Source organism: Heloderma suspectum, chromosome 1, assembly GCF_057233095.1.
Source record: "Heloderma suspectum isolate Gila_16-S chromosome 1, 16-S_ref, whole genome shotgun sequence".
Taxonomy (NCBI): domain Eukaryota; kingdom Metazoa; phylum Chordata; class Lepidosauria; order Squamata; family Helodermatidae; genus Heloderma; species Heloderma suspectum.
Window position 1 is genome coordinate 209,140,316 of NC_139458.1, and position 21,492 is coordinate 209,161,807.

At 42.8% G+C, this 21,492-nt stretch overlaps 1 protein-coding gene across 9 annotated transcripts in view; it reads right to left on the reverse strand.

Moving 5' to 3' along the window:
- ORC2 (origin recognition complex subunit 2) overlaps positions 1-20,073 on the reverse strand; it is a 36,212-nt gene extending 16,139 nt beyond the window's left edge. For 3 of the 9 annotated variants that reach the window (XR_014785391.1, XR_014785392.1, XM_084817249.1), the window contains exons 1-13: positions 19,885-20,073; positions 18,412-18,472; positions 17,877-17,983; positions 16,644-16,787; positions 16,297-16,383; positions 15,689-15,781; positions 14,433-14,464; positions 12,641-12,698; positions 11,414-11,595; positions 10,297-10,395; positions 7,234-7,343; positions 1,451-1,583; positions 784-880 (exon numbers count right to left, since the gene is read on the reverse strand). Coding sequence is in view for 7 of the 9 variants with exons in the window: in XM_084817249.1 (XP_084673375.1) it covers positions 784-880; positions 1,451-1,583; positions 7,234-7,343; positions 10,297-10,395; positions 11,414-11,595; positions 12,641-12,698; positions 14,433-14,464; positions 15,689-15,781; positions 16,297-16,383; positions 16,644-16,787; positions 17,877-17,967 (1,126 nt within the window). In the remaining 2 variants the exon portion in view is untranslated. Of the gene's footprint in view, positions 1-783; positions 881-1,450; positions 1,584-7,233; positions 7,344-10,296; positions 10,396-11,413; positions 11,596-12,640; positions 12,699-14,432; positions 14,465-15,399; positions 15,475-15,688; positions 15,782-16,296; positions 16,384-16,643; positions 16,788-17,876; positions 17,984-18,411; positions 18,473-19,830 lie in introns of all 9 variants that reach the window. The other 6 variants (XM_084817267.1, XM_084817290.1, XM_084817259.1 and 3 more) reach the window with 6 other exon arrangements.
- Positions 20,074-21,492: the final 1,419 nt, after the last annotated feature.

Here is a 21,492-nt window from a genome sequence, read left to right on the forward strand (position 1 = left end):
TGGGGGCTGGCATTTTGACCATGTTACACCTGTTCTAATTGAGTTGCACTGGCTGTTGGTTTGTTTCCAGACTCAAATCAAGGCCCTGGTGTTAACCTTTAAAGTCCTAAATGGCTTGGGGATCTCAAGGACTGCCTTCTTCTGCATATTCCTCCATGCACACCCCAATCATCGTCGGAGGCACTTCAGATCTCCCGGCTTCATGAAGCGAGGTGGGGAGCCACAAGTTTCAGACCAGGGGTGGGAAGCATGTGGCCCTCCAGATGTTGGTGGACTGCAACTTCCATCAGCCCTAGCCACCACAGCAGTTGGTAAGGGCTGATGGGAGTTGCAGTCCAACAACATCCAGCAGGCCACATGCTACCTATCCCTCTGCTAGAGCCTTCTTTGCTGTTGTGCCCACCTTGTGGAATGCACTGACACTGCACTGTGTCAGGCACTGACACTGCACTGTTTTAGGTGGTATGTAAAAACATGACACTGTAAGAAGGCATTTGGTTAAAAGTGTGTTTTAAGGGTGTTTTTAGCCCTTATAGTTAGGTGCTGTTTTTCCATACTGTTCTTATGGTTGTTTATTAATTTGGGTCTTGAAAATTGTTTTAAATATTGCTGATAGTGTGTACTCTACCTGGAATTGCATCTCAGGGAAATAGGCTGGATATAAACTTTTAAATAAATGGATGGATGGATGAATGAATGAAAACCAGCCTGCCACTAAACTCGCCCAAGCTTTTTTTTAACATAAGAGTCCACGCTTACAGGATATCTGCCCATCTACTTTACCTTCTTTAAATCTTTTCATAATGAAGTCCAACTGATCTTGGGGGCTGCGAAAAGTGCCCACGTGATCCAACACCTCCTCTGTTATGGAATTCAGAACCTGCCACAGAAAACTGACAGGTCACCATCTTCCTTTAAACATTTTTAAAAGCATGGGGCTCAGAAGAGAGCTAGGCCTAGGCTAAAAATAAACCAATGACTATTAAGCTACTTGAACACATTACAAAATTCCTACAGTGAAAGCAAGATGCAGTGAAAAAAATCCACACACACTGCTGCTTTCATAAGCATATAATTACAATATAAACCCATGCAGTTTCTCCTAGTTTCAAGCTAGTGCAATTTGCTTAAAGAAGCTTGCTGTTTCCTATAAGAATTTGTAGATAACCAGCCACAGTCGTGGTCAAAGCAAACCCACAGCATGGGTAGTTTTTATGTTCTAAAGTTAACAGATAAAAAGAAGGTAAAGAACTCCATTCTGAGCAATGGAATGGCCATCTATAGAGCAGGGATGGGAAACAATTTTCAGGTGGGGAGGCAAATCTCCCCCCCACCACTGGGCTCTTGGAGGAATCCAAGGAGGCTCCACAGGCCAGATTAGGTACATGGGCTGGAGATTCCCCATCCCTTCTCTAAATGAACATATGCTCATATTTCTTTTTTTGCTTACTGATTTCACAGTGATGCTGGGGAAGAACCCATTCACAACAATATGAGCAGAATCCTGAACAAGAGAAATGCGAAAATTCTCCAACAGGTCTCTTTTTGAACCTAGTCCGTATAGCACAATGTTGAACCCCAGGCTGTAAGAAAGAAAGAAAAAGTCCCTGAAGATCACAAGTATGGTGTATACCCTGCTGAAAAGTTTTTATTTTTTTAAATTAATAACAGTATCTACATATTCTCACAGTTACAGTTATTTGTTTTTTGTCAACAAATACAACTTGGCTTTATCCCTAAACAATAGTCTTTATTTCTAAACAACCATAATAATTACAATATTTTAAATTTAGTACCTTTCAAGAAACTCTAGGTCCCTTTTCAGTCCTGTAAAACTGGAATTACATGCTCAGTGGCAACCATGGGATTCACGATCTCACTTTTGCCACCCACATGCAAAGCAGAAGAGGGAGGGGGAGCAGAGACATTTGTAGGGGAGAAATGGTGGATGGGAGGAGAGGGTGCACATCCCTTCCCCTGATGCTTGTCCTTTGCAACCCCTTCCCACAACCGGTTTTTTCAAGATGGAGTTCAAACGCATGTCAAGTTGAGAAATGTGGAGCAATTGCAGAGGAAATGTTGTGTGTGGGCAGAAGGGCTTAGGCAACCCTTCCTACCTCCTGTTTTCCCCTGTGGGGAGAACCTGCCGTTTTCCCCTGTCTTAGACACAGCACCAGCATTTTGTACCTCAATAGCACACGCAAGCTGGGGAAGTCTGAGTTTGCTACCAAACATGTACTTTGGCCCTTAATCGTTTAATCATACATTACTTCCCTTGGTTTCTAAAACAGAATGTGTAACTCAAACCACTGCGGGGATATTTTTTTAAAAAACCTGCAGTAGGTAACATGGGCCACTCTTAAGCCATTCAAAAACTAGGGCAAAATTGTTATTCTACTGAAGTTGGAGGCAGTAAAATGAATAGACTGGCAAGTAGATGAGCTAATAAATAAGAATTGATAATAACATAACCTTGTCACCCTGGCAGTACTTCCATAAGAATCTCATTCAACTTGCATGAACCTTCTCTGTTGATGATGGTTCTCTGTCCACTATCTGGAAATCAGTGACTGCAAATTCCACTTAAATTACAGCAACATGTATGTATTATTTCCCTCTAAGCAGGATGCCCAGCTTTCTTAAAAGAAGATGACTCTTTATTCAATACCTGGGTCTACAGCACAGAGCCCTTGGGCTCCAAAAGGCCCACAGACACCTCTATTGGTGCCCACCAGGCTCCTTGCTATCCTGATTTTTATTTTAAAGTTAAAGCATTTTTTAAACTGGGAGTTTGGTACACTGTAAAGCAAAGAAGGAGATATGGCAGGAGGAGGGGGTTGGGACATCAAAGTAGAATGGGCCATAGTGTTTATACATTGTTCCACTTCTACCCCCCTCCTCTAGCTCTCATGTAGCTGGTAGCTCTTCCACTGAGCCCTCCTGTCTTGCGGTGCTGCTATTTAATGCCAGATCGGTCTTCAATAAGAATGCACTCATTCACGATTTAATCGTGGATGAGAGGGCCAACTTGGCGTGTATTACTGAAAGTTGGGTGGGTGAGCTGGGTGGAGTCAACCTGACTCAGCTCTGCCCACCTGGGTACTCAATGCAGCACTAACACAGGTTGGAGGGCTGGGGGTGGGGGAGTTGCTGTGGTTCACAGAACCTCCATCTCTATTACCAGACCACTGCACCTTGGAGCAGGCCTTGAGGGGCTGCACCTGGTGTTGGGCCATAGGGACAGATTGGGGACGCTGCTGGTGTACTGCCCACCCTGCTGCCCAGCATCCTCCCTGACTGAGCTGGCGGAGGCAGTCTTAAGTGTGGTGTTGGAGGAACCCAGGACAGTGGTTCTGGGTGACTTCAAATTCCATGCTGAGGCTGTCTCCAGAGTTCCAGCTCAGGACTTCATGGCCTCCATGACAACCATGGGGCTGCCTCAGTATGTCATCCGCCCAACACATGAAGCAGGGCACAGCCTTGATTTGGTTTTTGCTCCAACTTGTGAGATGGGTAGTCTGAAGATTGGGGGGGCTCCAAGTAACCCCACTGTCATGGTCAGATCATTTCCTGGTGAGATATGAACTTATAGCGTTACTCTCCTCCCGCGGGGGTGGGGGACCTATTCAGATGGTCCGCCCCAGGAGACTGATGGAATTCAATGGATTTCTGAATGCTCTTGGGGATTTTTTCAGTGAAGAGAACTTTGATCCAGCCAAGGCCCTAGCCTCACTGTGGAACAGCCATCAACTTGATTGCACCCGAGTGCCCTCTCTGGCACTGTGGAGCCCGTTCTGCTCCCTGGTATACTGGGGAGCTGCAGTCAATGAAACAGGCTGGACGTCGGCTAGAGCAAGACTCAAAGTGAAGATGACCGAGCACGCTCTAGAGTGCATAATTGTGCCTAGTGCGTGGCAGTGCAGGCAGAGAAGTTGCATCAAGTAGCTAACCAGTGGAGCTCTTCCAGGTGGTCCAGCAGTTGTTAACATCTTCCCCAGTAAATGGGGTCCTGGCCCCATCGAGGACCCGCTGTGACCTTTTTGCATCGCACTTTGAGGACAAAATCGGTTGTCTCCGCAGCGACCTTGATGCTGTTGTTAGTGCAGTACCAGTCGAGGTGTCTGATGCCACCATCTGCCCGATTTTGTGGGATCAGTTCCGGTTGTTACGGCCTGATGATGTGGACAAGATGCTTGCAATAATGCGACCGACCACGTGCCCTCTTGATCCCTGTCCCTCCTGTCTAATAAAAGCTAGCCGAGGGGGTATGACTGGATGGGTCCAGGGAGTGATAAATGCTTCCCTGTGGGAAGGGGTCGCCCTGCTGTCCTTAAGGAGGCAGTACCGCGCCCACTCCTGAAGAAGCCCACTCTGGACCCAACAGTATTCGACAACTACCGCCCAGTTGCAAATACCCCTTTTCTAGGGAAGGTACTTGAGAGGGTCGTGGCAGACCAACTGCAGGCACTCTTGGAGGATACTGATTATCTAGACCCATTTCAATCTGAGTTTCGTTCTGGTTACGGAACTGAATCAGCCTTGGTTGCCCTGAAGGATGACCTTTATCGAGAGAGGGACAGGGGAGTGCAACCCTGTTGATTCTGCTCGATCTCTCATCGGCTTTTGATACCATCGACCATGGTATCCTCCTAGATTGACTCCGTGGGATGGGTATTGGAGGCACAGTGCTACACTGGTTCCGGTCCTACCTACGGGGCCGATTTCAGAGAGTAACACTGGGTGACTATTCCTCAGCCCCTTGGCAACTGAGCTATGGGGTGCCGCAGGGTACCATCTTGTCGCCAATGTTGTTTAACATCTATATGAAGCCGCTGGGAGCAGTTATTAGGGGATTTGGAGCTAAATGCCATCAGTATGCTGATGACATGCAGCTCTGTCTCCCTGTGACATCTGAATCAGGAGAGGCTGTGCAAGTCCTGAATCAGTGCCTAGACTCAGTAATGGGCTGGATGAGGGCCAATAAACTGAAGCTGAATCCTGGCAAGACAGAAGCCCTGTGGGTGAGTGGTTCCCGGGTCCGGGAGATAGGCTCATTGCCTGTTCTGGATGGGGTTGCACTCCCTCTGAAAAATCAGGTCTGGAATCTGGGGGTACTCTTAGATCCATCATTGCTGCTGGAGGCCCAAGTGGTCACGGCGGCCCGGAGTGCCTTTTACCAGCTTCGGCTGGTTCGCCAGCTATGGCTGGTTCGCCAGCTACAGCCATTCCTGGACAGGGATAGCTTGACCACAGTGGTACATGCATTAGTAACCTCAAGACTGGATTACTGCAACGTACTCTATGTGGGGCTGCCCTTAAGGTTGGTCCAGAAGCTGGAGCTCGTGCAGAATGCAGCAGCTCGGCTGCTATCAGGAGCTGCCCCTTTTCAGCATTTAACTCCTTTGCTGAGGAAACTGCACTGGCTGCCTATTTGCTACCAGGCCAGGTTTAAGGTTTAAAAAAATAGTGTTCTGCACTTTGTACTAGTGTACAAAGCCCTAAACAACTTGGGCCCACGATACCTAAGAGATCGCTTCCTTCCTTACCAACCTGCCTGGTCACTGAGGTCAACAGAGGGCATGTTCCTGGTGGTTCCACATGGACCCATGGCCCGGTTGGAGTCCACCAGGAAAAGAGCCTTCAGTGTGGTGGCCCCCTTCCTGTGGAATTCCCTGCCTTTAGAGGTCAAGCAGGTGCCAACATTGTGTTCCTTCCGGCGCCTCCCGAAGATGTTGTTCTTTCAAGAGGCCTTCCTTGCATGACCAGCCGTGGTTTGTTAAACTCCACTTTGTTGGGGTTTGTCTTCTTTTAAAAAAAATGTTTTAACTCTTTTAACCATTGTTTTATTCTTTTACCATGTTGTTCACTACTCCGAAATCTTATGTTGAGGAGCAGTATATAAATATTGTAAATAAATAAAAGTGCTGCCCTCTAGTACCATCTTCATTTGGTCTCAAAGGAGTGTTTTTTATGTTTAGCAATGCTAAAAGTAGCATGTGAGACCCCTGAGCACTCAGCAACGCCACTTCTCTCAGTCCTGGATGAGCCATACTTAATGGGAGGTAAACACAAGCCTGGCAGGCCACAAACAAGACCGGAAAGGGGATAGTTACCCCCCACCCCACCCTCAGGAAATATGCTGTTCAGGGCTGTTCTAAACAATCCACTCCAGGCAACAATCTTTTGTCACCACACCGCGATGCTACACTCAACATTTACATGCATACTTGAGGTCTGCAGAATCACTAGTCACATTTGGACACAACAGTAAACTGAATTCTGAAGAATCCTAGTTTACCATGAATGAACTGTGTGCTCATAGCCTGGTTGCAACCTCTTAGCTCTTCCCCCCAGCAGAAGTGGCTAAACTAAAGAGGAATCAAAACATTATGTGTAGTTTGAACTGGGGCTTCTGTTTCTAGATTCATAAACTAAGAACCCTGTTCTGCAAGGGGTGAAATAAGCCAGGAATCCAGGTTTAGATGATACAATTAGTGGCTTGTGCTAGCGGGAGTAGACAAGCAGATGAGAACAAATTGTGTGCACCAACACGCAGCTCATTCACAGTAAACCAGGATTCTCCAGAATTCTGGCTTACCGCTGCATCCAGATGTGGCCACTGTTACATAGTGAAAGAGATTTCCTTGTTCCAGGATCTCAACACAACACCCATCTCTTGGATTTTCATAGGTATACTGCAATTCTTTATACTGCGAAAGCAACTGTAGGTTCTTTGTCTACTTGCAGACATCAAGGAGGAAATGCAAGCATTATACCAATTATCTGGTTATTTTCCTGATGTCAAAAGCAGTTTTTTATGTGAGGTAGAAAAACATATTACCCATTCTGTTCTCATCTCCCATACATTTAATCTGGAAAGTAGATATGACAATTTGCTAATGGACTTGTGCAATCTAGAATCTGTTTCATCCCATGTATTCCTCTGTTAGAACTAGTGAACATAAGCCACACCCTTTAGAAGTATTTTGTATGTGATAACTTTCTGTTTAAAAAATAGGATAGGAGGCATTTATATGATCCTCCACATGAAATTCTTGTTTATGCTGACCTCAATTCCAGAAAATACACTAACTGTATCATATGAAGAAAATGCAGTTTTTTCCAATGAGAACTATTTCTAGCATATCCATGAAAAAATTAATTCCAATTCCAATTTGTTCTGGTAGAATATTGTATATTGCAGATTCTTAGAGAAACCTGTGATATACTTACTGCAATTGCAACATCCATTTGTAAAAGAGTGATTCGTGTTGCTTGGTTAACTCTTCACGTTCGGCTGCAAATGCAACTGGCACTTTGTTCAAGAGGTTTTGCAGGGACTCCTGGATCAAGAAAGGAAAAAAGAGCCATTAGATGCGATGCAGGGCTGAAGGAAATTATTGAATATATGTCTAATGATATACAAAGAAAGTTCTTAGTTACAACAGGTTGTGTCCAATGGTGCCGTTCTGTTCATGAAAGGGTTTCTGATCCAGTGTAGGCCTCCACAAACAGAAGGAAGGATGAGGAGATTTCCACCAATTCCCTCTCCATGCAGGTTTTTTAAAAAATGCATAGTTCGGTTTCGTGTGTCTTTCCACAAATGGACATAGAGCAATGGTGGTGCCCTTCCAATGTCTGCTTGATTTGTACAACAAACAAACTTTTGCCAAGCTGAAAAGAAAGTACTCAATTTTGTTTGTTTTTTAAGGATACATATTTGTTGGATTAGCTTTTCTGATACAGCTATGTACCAGACCTTTCGGTACCAAATGTCTATTGATATCTCCGCCGTACCTTTCCAATATCAAACCAGAACAGGTTTTGCTACCACAATCACGAATAGGATTAGCTTCTTATAAATATTATTTCATTTTCCCCATCAGAGATATTGAATAAAACTCTATTAGGGTCCTTTAGTATCTGCATCCCATAATAGTGTTTTGCACTTTTTGCTGGGAATCATCAGTTACGTGAATTCTTTTAATAATTAGAGAGAATTTCCAATCAAAACTCAACAATTGCACAATTGTAACCGGAACTTTTAAACAAGCCATCATATTAACTATAATAATAATAATAATAATTATTGTTGTTGTTGTTGTTATTAGAGGGATCTGATCCCAGATGCCCTCCCTGGGGATTCATCAAGTTTCCCAGTTGTGCTTGGCGGAGTTGTGGGATGAGTCCACTCAACTCCAATTTCAATCTTTTTTGTTGCTTGTTTAAGCAGCTGCTAAAGTTATTACATTTTTGTCCATATTGTACTTATAAGATACATACAATTTTTATACTTTGCTCATAATAACTAAGTCTCTATGATTACTCTCTCAGTGCCTTTTTTTGCTTACTTGGAGTAATCATGTTAATATCTTCTGATGAGCAGTGTAGAATCTTAAGCATGTGTCCCCTGTTTGGACTCCCATCTTCTCTTTTTTTCTGTCTGAATCACCATCTACCTATTTTTTTCCTGACATGTCGGGTTTTTACTTGGGTTTACATCATCATCTTCCTCGTCCAACTTGCCCTCTGCCCTTTGGAACTTCCAAGTTTAGTAAAGTTAGCAGATTTCTGGCTTCTTTTGGGGGGCTCACCACATGTGGTTCCATCAAAGGTAATGATTAGACAAAAGGGGAAGTCCCATCTATATGGGACTTAAAACTTCTCAGTTTTTCTGTATAAGGATGCAATGCTTTCCCCTTCCATTTGAGATCAGACAGAGGTCTTGAAAGATCATGACAGCTTTTTCTTTATTCACAATGGTTCTTAAGTTCTGCATCCCTTTCATTAACACCCCTTTTACTGTAAGCCATGAGAAGCAATGCCTCTAGGTTTAGAGTCCTCTCAAGCTCTTAGACCTTGTGCTTTTTATCTGATTCTTTAAACTAAACATCTGGGAGTAAGTTGTTTAATGATTTACGAAATATTCTGCCATATTTTACCTTCTTCTAACATGGGAATACCACAGGCTCTAACATTCAGCTCCTAATTTCCAAACCTTCAAGGCTGTATTTAATTTCTTGGGCAGTCAAGGTCAGCACTTGTATTTTTCCTTTATGTACAATGCTCATTGCTAAGGTTTAATTTCCTCTTGTGGAGGTATCAGCAAGCTACTTCATCTATTTTGTTCTCCAGAGGCTTAATGGTGACAGGTCATTCTTGGGCTAGATTTGCCCGATGTTTTGGGACCATCTCTCCTATCTCCTGCACGTGGTCAATTGCCACCATCTCCCCTTTTTGCCGTTTCTCCTGGTTGGGTACCATATTGTTTTCTCATTCGGTGCCTGGTGGTTCCACTATTGTTCCACCATGCAGACCAAAACAAGTAGGTCGGCCACACTCCTGCGCTTCTGAGTGCCCTGTGACATCCTGCTCCTGGGCAGTAAAGTCTTACCTCTCATTTCTGTTTGGCTGTGTTTGTGGCTGTTTTCTTCTGGCCTAGCAGGAAGTGATCAGACTACGCATCCACTGCTGCTTGTGAATGCATGCAGCCCCGACATCACATAATTATTAAAACCATAAATACTAAAACCAGGAACAGCTAAACTGACATAAAAAGAAAACACAGGCTACGAACTCTTAAAAGGCCCTAGTAAACATACTACAAAGTTTTCACCTCAAGCCAGAGGAATCATATTTTGCACCAAGTAGGCTGCCTTAGGGAAGGTATTTTACAGTCTAAACCAAAATGCCTGGGGAAATTATAAAAAGAATCCTATAAAATATTTTCTCCTTTGGAATGAGTGAAATGCTTTTTTAAACATGGTTTTACTCAAAATGTGTAGCATGAACATTTTATGTAAGATGTATGTAAAATGTACAGCTTTAGAGAATAGTAATTTCTGTGTGAACTAGAGACATATACAGTTCTCAAATCCAAGATGCATTTCTGCACCTAGAGGGTGCTGCCATATTCATGAAAGGGTCAGGCAGGTTTATGTGGGGGAATGTAGTCCTAAGATAACCAGATCCCAAGCCATTTGGGGGTTTAAGAATTAAAACCAGCACTTTCAGTTGTGCTTAGAAATGAACCAGAAGCCAGCTGAACTGTTTTAAAACTGACAATATATATCACAAACACCTGATATTAGCTTTTTTCCTCCCATTTTTTTCCTCACTGTTGGCAGCATTTTAAAATTCAAGCTGTAATAGCACTAGTAAGATAAAAGAAGTTGTAACTACTAAACCACCTGGCCCTGCCAAGAACAAGCCTAGTGACAATTGCTAGCAGGCTCCCTGACAAAGACCTCAAGGGAAAATTCTAGTACAAACAATCTCTCCTGGCACATACTGCACCTGATCCAGTTTTTTTTCCTGCAGCTTCTGAAGTGTTCGATCAGAGGTTAAAACTTTGGAACTGCTATGTGCTTCAAAATATTCTTCCACCAAATTGCTCTGAGAAAAGAGACACAGAAGCAAGGATAATTATGTATACACTCCTGACAACATTAACTGGGGAACAAAATAATGGCTTAATCTCTCCCATCTAGACCAATAACTATAATGCAAAACTGCAAAGGCAGAACAAAGGCTAATAGGATGCAAAGAAAGACGGGAAAAGACAAAAAGGTAAAAGAAATCACTTTCTGAGTGCACAGAAGTCGAATTAAAAACAAATACTTTTGATTTTTTAGCATGAATATTGCCTTCATAGCTCATTCACAATGATGGGAAAAAGCTGATTTGTCTTCATGTTATCTTTTCATATGTACTAAATGTTATTAGAAAAAATAGTTCCTTATCTTTCCCCCCCATTTATTTAATTTTTACCTGAATTTCATCAGAGTAAGGAATGCAATATTTTTGGTCTCAATTCCTTTTTGGAAGGGTCCAGTAGTGTTGTTGTTTAAACACATTTAGGGAGATTATGACAAAACTCAACAACCCCTGTTTCTACTATTATTTTTAAGCCTTAGTCAAAAAGATGCCTTATAGACAAGAAAAAAGACAAGTCATCATAGACAGTACAAACCTATACATGTCTACTTAGAAGAAAGGCTTATTGAATCCAGTAGACTTACTCCCAGGTAAGAGTGAAGATTACATGTACCTGGGAATAAATCCCATTACAACCAGTGGGACTTACTTATGAGTAAAGATGTACAGGATTTCACTTGAGGACTTTGTGTGTAAATCTGGGACAGTTCCCCATGACTTGACAAGCTGAAAGAAATGCTGCAGAAAGGGTACTTCCAGTGCAAGCTTTTCAAATGGTGTGTGGAGCATATGGTGAAATTATGGGCAGAATTAAGCTTGGTCCAAGCTAGTTTGGATTAATTTGCCATAAAACAATTTCCAAACTTTGCACTTAGTTTAAATTTTGAATATCAATAGATTTGCTTTTAAAAGACATTCTTCCTTATTTATTTTGCTATGGTAAAAAACAACAACACTGGACTGTAATCACGCTTACAGGAATGTCTCTCTTCAGTTTCTTAGCTGGTGTTTCTTTGTTAGCTGGAGCAGCTGTTTGGGTTCTAGGTGGCATTTCTGGATGAACAGCTCCATCAGCAGTTTCTTTGCAACTGTCATCCCCCTCTTCTTCAGAGCAGGAAGCAGAATAATCACTTTCACTATCAGAGCACATGGTTAAAGCTGAAAAGCAAAAGCTTGTTAAGAGGTAGTCAATAATATCAGCTGCTGTGGAACAACAGTGCAAGAGGGCTATTGCTCTCAGCTGCCCATAGGTATTTGGATGGCCACTGCAGGAAACAGGATACTGGTCTAGTCAGGCCTTTGGCCTGATTCAGCTGGACTCTTCTTACGTTCTTATGAGTTTCCTTTCCTAAAACCCTTCCTGTTAGGTGTATCTTGCATATTGGAAATTGTGTATATGTACAAACTTTAAATTGGTTATACTGAATAGGAAATGCCATTTATCAGAACTGAGCACATAACTGTTCCCATTATCCAAACACGTTAGAAGGATGGACATAACTGCAAGTGACAAGGGGTTGCTGAATTTAGAAAAAAAAAGAGACACTGCTATCTACAACAGAAGACCTGTTGCACATATCAGTGTGGCAAACGACTGAACAGATAAAGAGATCCACTATAATGTATTAAAACCCACCCACAACTGAAGCAGTTTCAGACTAAACTTAAATACTCAATGGGCAAATACTATAGAATTAGCTTACTTAATTGAATCTAACCCATTAAAGAAAGTTGCATTACTAGCTGCACTTGTCTGTCAAGACAGCGAGCCAAAGTAACAGATTTATCTCCCTATTCTCTGGGCAACAGCTTCTTGGATTGTTATCAGGACAGACACCTCTATCAATAAACCACCCCACTGGAGGGAAAGCCCACACAGAATTTCCCTAAGTTTCAGTGTATTAATTCAACACAATTGCAACCACCACTGCCGCTCATGATCCTCACTGGTAGCCTGCACAGTGTGGTTAAGAGTTTGCTTAAGAAGTGTAAAAACCTCTCATACAAGACGGTATCTTCATGAGATGTTGCTTTTCCAGACTATGGATTTAGCATTAAAGCACCAAGAAGGGAGTGCAGAAAGCTCCCTCATGGAAACACGCTTAATACTGGAATTGAAGAGTCAGAGTATAAGAATGAATTATCCTGTTATAAAGTGTCACCACTATATTAGCAGGAGTTTACTGCAAATGCTACCCCTTACCTGTAATTCTTTTTCTGAGTCTGTAAGGTGTTTTTGACACAAACGCATTCTTTTTACTCTGTTAACAACAGCAAACATATTAGATCATATTTTGAAACAAAATCTCTTCTGTTTAAACATTCTGCTTTCTAGTAAGATAATAACCTAACTCAAAAAACAGAATTTACTGTACGCTGCAGAATCTAGTTATGGAATCTCATATTACTTGACCTAGAGTATTTTTGGCACTGGGGTGTTTCCACCAGTGATTTACTCCGAGCCGGCTGCGTGTTGAGGTCATTAAGGATACATGACGTCATGGCCATCCAGCAGCCACCCCGGAGGTTATCAGGGAAAAACCAGATTTCCCAAGACTGCTTAAAGTCTGATTTTTTTAAGTTGGGTTCTCCACAGTATAGCTGTTGTATGCCACAACCCCCACATTTACCTCAGATATGCTAGCCTTGCCAGGGGTGTGCTTTGACCCTGGTCAAGGGGTGTTTCCTGTCCCGTTTCCCAGCACAAACCAATTAGTGTCTACTCATAACGCCCACTGTGCTCAATGAGGCTTACGCACATCAGAATTTACAGAGATCCCCCTGAACTGAAATACAGATTTTAAAGCACTGATTCCCTGAAGCCTGTAAAGCGTTTTACCGAACCTGCGATTCTACGTGGTTTGATTTATTGCCTTCGGAAGTAACTAAATTACACCTCTGTCACAGTGATCCTGCACAGCATCGGTTTACAATGGGGGCTAGTTTCCCCGTCCCTGTGTTTACTGCTTTCTTTCCCAGAACGAACCCATTAGTATCTCCTCAGAAGTAACTCCCATTGTGCTCAATGAGGCTTGCTCCTGAAATGCAGGTGCCATCTGGACTTTCAGGGGAAAGGAGAAAGGTAGGGGGAGAGCAGGTAGGGGGAAGCCTCTCTTACTGAATGAGCAGCCCCTGCCAGTTAGATGACATTCACTCCAATCTTCACCCCCACCCCCACCAGGAAGTATGTTCTGTGAAGCAATTTTTACTGGTGCGGAGCACTTGCTCATGGAGCCCTGCATGAACTAAAGTGCAGCAAAGCTGATTCCTTTTTAAAAATCCGGTACTCCTCCATTCGCCTCTTCTTCTGTTGTCATGGATACACAATCAGTGTCTAGATTAGCTGATCTAGATTAAGCCCTGTCCTTGGTACCTGCCAACTGGATATATGTTAAAGATGGAACAGAGTGCAGATACCAATCTTAAGGTTTGGGCAACTCATATAGAATTGCTGGGTCATGACAAATCCAAATTGATGGCCAGTTCTGAGGTAACATTTCCCTTAAAACCTGACTTCAAGTACTCTGCAAGTTCACAACTAAATCGAAGTAACAATATGGAGGACAAGCCTATTCTGCTGTTATTTATGCTGTGTATCTTATCACAAAGATGCGTCTGTTCTTCTGCTAGGTGAGTCCAATCCCTAGTTTATAATCCTTTACTCCAGATGGAATATATTACTGATATATATTATGGGCTACTACTTAACAAGAGGGACAAAACTAAGCAGTAGAGTGTACTGAATACCACTCTAGGCTCAATAGCAACTGGAAGCAAACAATTCAGCCTATTTGGATACTGGCTGGAAATCTAAGCATTTTACTGGATAATAGAGACGATGCAAAATGTGCAAAGGAACCTCTGATAGTCCTGTATGGCACTATACTAGCTCAGGAGACACTCAGGGAATTCTAAATATAAAGGAAAAAGGTCTTCCTTCTCTCTTTCTGAAACACAATGGTTGTTGTTTTTAACAACCAAAAATTGCCACTCACCTCTTCCTGGCCTTTGCTTGAACCAGAGTATTCTGAAAATTAAACAAAAGCTGTATCACAAACTATCAGCACCCACAAACACTTGCTTTTCTATACTTCCTCAACTAACATCAGACATCCTACTGCCCATCTCAGAGCAATCTGCAGATTGCTGGAACTTGAGACCATCTGCTCATTTTTCTAAAAATGATAAATTCATCATTGTCTCTTCCCATGTAATAAACTGGAATCAAGTTATACTGTACTATACCAAGTTATAATATACTATAACCACAATTATAACTATAATTCTGTGCCTAGCACTGGAATTTTTCTGCCTTGACTGTTCTATTGTCAGAGTCTCTCCTGAACAAACACATGCCATCCCTCAAATGCTTCTTGAATTTTATCTGATCCATTCAGATAATATATTATCCCCAAAACTTAATACCTGCATATATTTATAAAGGGACATAATATTCATATAGAATTATGCCTACGTACAGCTAGTTCAGACAAGAAACTGCACACCGGCAAGAACAGCAAATCTGTACAGCCAGACAGTGCCTTTCTTGGAATCACTGGCAAGCAATTCCTTTTTCTGAGCCATTCACTCAACATTCATTCAATAATTATCGAGTCATGGGAACTGTAGTGGAGCATCATTCTGCAATTGGAAAAACATGTTGTTGGAATGGGACTGAAGCCTGAAGCCCTTCGAATCTGCATAGCAACTATCATGCTATAAGTACAACACGTAACTACAAATATGGTGTTCTAAGATCCTGACTTTCATTTCAAACAGCTAGATGTCCAGGCACATAGCTATGACTAGGGAAAAAAAGTGTTGGCAACTGTTGCTAAATATTTACAAGCCAGATGAATTCTGTCTCAGGCACCCATTGATCAAGAGGTGGGACTCCTTACTCAGCACATGTATCTGTTCCTTCCCCAAATTCCCAGTCCTTGTCCCTCTGCCTCTACTCACCTATTTCCCTAACATTCCATGCCCTAATTCTCCTTCCGTACTTCAGAATGATTGTGTCGATACAAATCCTAAATGCTACAAAATACAACCCCAGAAAGAAGTAACAATGCAGACAGGTATAATGCATATTATATATCCTAACAGCAAAATCCTGATTTTCTTGGTTGCATAATTTCATTATAATTGGGTTTTTTAAAAAAAAGCAAATTCTACATTTCCCTGATTCAAGTAAGGATGCACCTTTTACCAAAACGTTTGATAACTTTTAACTTATTTTAATAAAACTTACTTTTGCTGTTTTTAGGAGTGCTTGCTCCCTTTTCAAGATTCTTCAGGCTCTCATATTTTACATTCTTTCCTGGCTTGTGAGCTAGCTCACAGGCTTTTGAACAGAGAGATATACCAGATTAAAGAAACATGCACACAAGACACTAATATGATATACAGAATAGTCAGCCACTGTAACACATAAGGTTAAAACACCTACAACATTCAGTACCTAAAAGCGATTACAGTGGTAGAGGTTACGAAGACAATGCAAGCAGCAAAATACAAATATCCAGAAAGGACCAAGATAACCACAAGGGGGTGGCCACCACAAAGTAAAGACATATTTAGGGGCACTAAAGGTGTGTATACATCAAGTAGGACTTCTGCCTTTTAAACATTTGAACTGCAACATCTACCATGCTGAAACACAAACTTTTTTGAAACTCTCCTAAGATTTAGAAGCAGTTTGCCATGAGCTTCTGTTCTGAAGTAGAAGTCAAAACCCTCACTAGCCCCACAAGATTAGTCATGTGGTTCTGAAGTAGAAGCCAAAAGCCAAAGATCATGTAGATATAAATACATGATTATGTGCAGAGTACCAAGACTAAAATAGAACTGACTACATACCCATCTCTGCCATCTTGTTAGAGCGTTTTGGAGTTTGGAAAGGGAAAACATCTCCACCACCTGCACTGGATCCATTTCTCAAAGACCCTAAAACACCCCCCCAAAAAAAATCTCAGAAGCAAGCTTGGAGGCAGGGCTTATAACAATTATCTGCTGAAGAGCAAATAATTTATTAAATTATTTTATTTATTAAATGTGCAAAGGATGTTTAAACTTAAACATGAAAATGAGTGGACCAACCCTCATGACAATTTATTGACATCAATATAATCTCTTAGCAAACTTTTACATGATTATGGCTGTAGTATGAAGGGTTTCTCAAAACGCAACATTCCTAGCATAAATACCTTGAACATCTATGCCTAGGACAGACACATAATCTTGCTCTTTAAAAATATCCTGGGTCTCATCATCTGAGCTGTTCTCTGTGTTTTTCACCCATGTTTTTACATTAAGCATATGTGGAGCTTTGTTCTTCCGAACCTTAGGACCTAGAAGTGCAACAATAAAACTTAAAAGTAAAACAAAATAAAAACTGTAAACTAATCTCCTAGTTCTGATGAAAAAGCATGTTCCCATCCCTCTCTGGATATATACTTAAAAGTACAATTGTTTACTCAGGAGTAAACCCCATTGTACTGATATATTCTTTTCTATTTAGACCATTCTGTTCAATTCAAGGAAATAATAGAACACTGAAATAGTTACCAAAATACTAAGGGAGCTAATTAAATCCCTATGGCACTTTTTATTAGGAAAAGGCAACCAACAACTATAAAAGATGGCACTATGTGGAGGGTTCAGTCGTCATACAGTAGCTTTCTGAAGACAAGGCAGCACAACTAGCAGAAGACAGTCCTCAAAGAAAGGCCTCCCCACCACTTAACCAATCTAAATGGATAAGCATACAAAGCTTTCTGTATTAACGATATTAATACTAATGCAGTTTTCATTATTATTAACTTGCAATCCTAAGATTTTTAAATGCTTCGAAAGGGCTATCCTGACCTCATAGCATATCATCATCTGGGGGGAGCGCACAAAGCACAGTCAGCTCCTTCAGGAAACAGATGAAATACTGAAAGCCGCAGTCTATTTCCAAACAAACTAAAATCTCGGGGTACGCAATATGACATATATTCTGAAAGCAACAGGGAAAAATCAGTCATGGTTGTTTTTAAAATTAAGTAACTTAGGGAGCAATACTATCTGGATAGGCAGCCGCCTCCGAACTTGGAGGGGACTGCCTATCCACGCTGCCTTCAAGGCAGCGCAGAAATGGGGAGAGGTTGGTTCTCCAGGAACCAACCTTGGAGCCTGTGCTCCGAGGTCGGTTCCTGGATAACAGCATATCCTATGGCCATCTAGCCGCCGCCTAGAGGCCATAGGATTGCTCTCTCTCAGTACAGTCCTATCCATGTCAACTCAGAAGTAAGACTCAAGTTCATGGGCTTTATTCCCAGGGAAGTGTGTATAGGATTGCAGCCTTAGAGGCATGTAATCACATTTTTGGGAAATCCCAAGTTCTGAAACCTGGTACCTCATTTTAACATTGTTAACATAAGCCAAGCAATCCATACCTGCATTCTCAGAAATATGCTTCAGAACATCTTCATCTGCTACAAAGGTAACCTCTACGACATTGTTCCTCTTTACCTTTGGATTACTCATAGCAAGACGTCTAAAACTAAAAGCAAAGTAGTATGTCATATTTCTATCAACAGCAACCAAATCTGAAATGCATGGCATATGAGGAAAAGTCAGAAATTATTATTAGTAGTAGTAGTCATCCTTTCTACTCTCTTGTACAAAGAGTCTTAAAATTATCCTGTTTTTTTCCTCACATCCACCAGGACCACTAAATATAAGCAGACATATTTTAAAAGGTATTGAACTATCTCCTCCCTCATGCCTGTTGGATTTTATTAGCATATAGAACACCCATATTGCCCATCATCTTGAATTTTGGGTAGAACTGCATTGTTAATCACATTAAGTAAAATTCAGATTCTCCTCAAAATACATAAAATCCAATTTTCAAAACTAATTCTACTCGAACAAGCTACTCAACAAAGAAAAATCTCCCTCTCAGAATGAATGAGAGAACTCACTTACATAAGGAAACCTAAGTGGGTGAGCCTGGGTTAGTGGAGTGCCCCACAGCATTCTGTTTAACCTGAGATAAAAAGGATAGTCAGAAGTGGAATCTTCACATGGTAGTATGATGCATTTGGCACAGCACTGAAACTAGGGATAGATTCCCTAGTTACCCAATAAGCAAATTAAAACATCCACAATCTGGGAAAAGGGATCTAGGTATGTAATACTTTTCCTCTATTTTCTTTATCTGAATTTTTCATCTTTTTGGTACTAACAAACGGGTCTACAAATACACCCAAACACAATTTCTTTTTAGGCAGGTGATGTAACTTCCTTTGTCAACATTTGTTCACAGAAGTGATATAGTGAAGATCACTGTTGCATAAGCAAATAGAACATTGGTTAATCTATACACAAAATGGAGAATGCTAATAAGCACCCAGCAAGTACACACTGTTCCTAAAACAATTTGACATTAAGATTCTACTTGCCATTAAGGAGGAGAGCAGGAAATATTTTGAAGAAGTATCTGCTACCACACTATAATTGCCATATGTTACTGTCACTGTTTTAGGAAACATTAGGCCAGAGTCTTGTTTTAAGACTGACCCTATGCAACCATACTCCATAGTACGTCTGACAGAAATTCAAGATTTATTATCGCTCATGTGCATGGGATGCAGCCTAAGACCACAAGCCTATGCACATTTACTCGGGAATAAGTGCCACTGAGCAGTCACTTCTCAACACCACAAACTGACAGTACAATCCTGTAGTGCCTATTCAGAAGTAAGCCACCTTTAGTTAAGAGGGACTCTCAGGTAAGGAAGAGTAGGAGTACATCTAAGTCTCACTTAACTCAGCAGGATTTGTTACAGAGTAAACATGTTTACAATTGCACTGTAAGGTAGCTAGCATTCCACCCCCAAAACCACATACTTCAACACAAACCCTACTGGACTTAATGAGACTAATTTCTGAGCACAGGCCTTTTTGGAATGGGCTAAAGCTGCAAGCCTAAAGTAATTTACGAGGAGGTACGCCCCACTGAATTCAGCTGGATTAAAGCATTAAAAGAGGTTTAGGGTTGCGCTTGATATGCTGCCTCTCGAGAGCTGCAAGGATGGGGGGGGGGGTGGACATTGCCTTGAATGCGTTATATACGGCTTTTAATATGCGGGGCGTCCAGTATGTATTTTGTTCATTCCCGCGAACCCGCGCAAAACAGGACTAGGCGATCTTCTCGGTTCCGCCCAGTTCTACGACCCTATGTCTTTAAACATTTCCCATTTGTTTCACACACATGGGGAGCCACGAGGACTTGCTCGGAGAGCTACGCCACACGAGTCCAAAGGGGGCTTTCGGAACGCAAGTCTCCCGAGCCACAGGCCGAGCGCTCCGCCGCCCCACAGCGACTCTCAAGCAACGACAGACCTCTGACGCAGTAGCTTGTGGCCATTTGCTCTGCCGTGGTGGGCTTTCACGCACCTTCCACACGAGCTTCAGCCCGCCCTTCCCCTCGGCTGCCTGGCGGGCGGACACCAAACGGCGCCCACGCGGGGCTCCCCGGCGCCCCCCTTAGCTCCGCCCAGGCCCCGTTACCCACAGAGGCGAACGCGACACCCCTCCACGCGCGGCCGGAAGGAACGTTGGCTTCCCGCGCCGCCGGCCAAAGCCGCCGCCCCTCCCATTCTGGGGGCGTCGCCATCCGCTCTAGTGGGCGGAGCCAATCCTCAGTAGACTCTCCCCTCTCGTCCAATAGGAAACCTGTGCGCGGTTCGTGATTGACGCTCTTATACAGCCAATGGCGAATGACTCCCCCCCTCCCCAACACGAGGGTGTTACTGAGTCTCAGCCCTACACCAAACGCTGTTTCTGTGGGGAGGAGTCTCGGCCTCCGCGCAGCCTGGCAACGCTGGGTTGTCAGACTGCGGCTCAGTCCAGCCAAGGCCCAGTCCAGTGGAGGCTGGTGACTGGGATCTCGTTCTGGCTGTCAGAGCCAGCCAGACCTCCAAAGGAGCTGTTCAAGGTGCTGAACCTATTGGGAGGATAGGGTTTAGCACCTTGGGGAGCTCTTCAGGGTTCTGGCTGGTTCTGACTGAAACCCAGAATGGATGCACAGCCCCACCGAAATCAGAGCCACCAGCCTCCACCGGTCCAGTCCTTGAGAGTCTCTCAGCGCATGGTTTAAGGGCACCCGATGCGGCCACCTCGCTGAAGTTGTGCATAGCTGAACTATGGCATTCGCTGCCACAAGATGGAGTGCTGGCTGCCAACTTGGCCAGGTTTAAAAGGGGATTAGGCAAATTCATGGAGAAGAAAGCTATCAGTGCCTAACTAGTCATGATGGCTATATGGTACCCCCTGTAGCTGAGGCAGTACACCAGGAATAAGTGGCCAGGAGCCTTCTAGATTTGAACTACAACTCCGATAATACTTGACCATTGGCCATGCCGTCTGGGGCTGATGGGAGTTGTGGTCCAAAACATCTGGAAGATACCAGGTTGCCTACCCCTACAGGATGCTTATGTAAGCAGCATACCTATGTGCACCAGTTGCTGGGGAACATAAGTTTCATGTGGGCAGCTGGTTGTACACCGTTTGAGCAGAATACTGGACTAGATGGACCCTTGGTCTGATCCAGCACAGCTCTTATGTATACCAGTTGCAGTTGCGCTGGTGTCCTCCTTGTGGGCTTCCCATCTGGCTGCTGCACTAGATAGGGCTTTGTTCTGATCCAGCAGGGTTCCCTTTTTTAAGTGAAGCTCTGGCAACTGGTTGGCTAGAAGACTGTTTGGGAATGCTATGTATTCCCCCTTGAGTTCCATCCTGGAAGAAAAGCTGGATATAAAGACACTAAAATAAATACATTACAACTAATTCTGTGCCTTCCATCCATCCCCAATCTGCCAGCAAGGGCTGGCTTTGTGTTTACTTAAAACAATCATACCCATTCTCTTCAAGATTCCAGGCATCTTTCAAGCAAATAAACGTAGCACTAAAAACAAAAATAAAGAGCCAGAGCCAAAAGACAACAACATGCACTCCTGTCCCTTTCAGGGTTGGGTAGAGAAGTGAATTTTGACAAGAGCACCC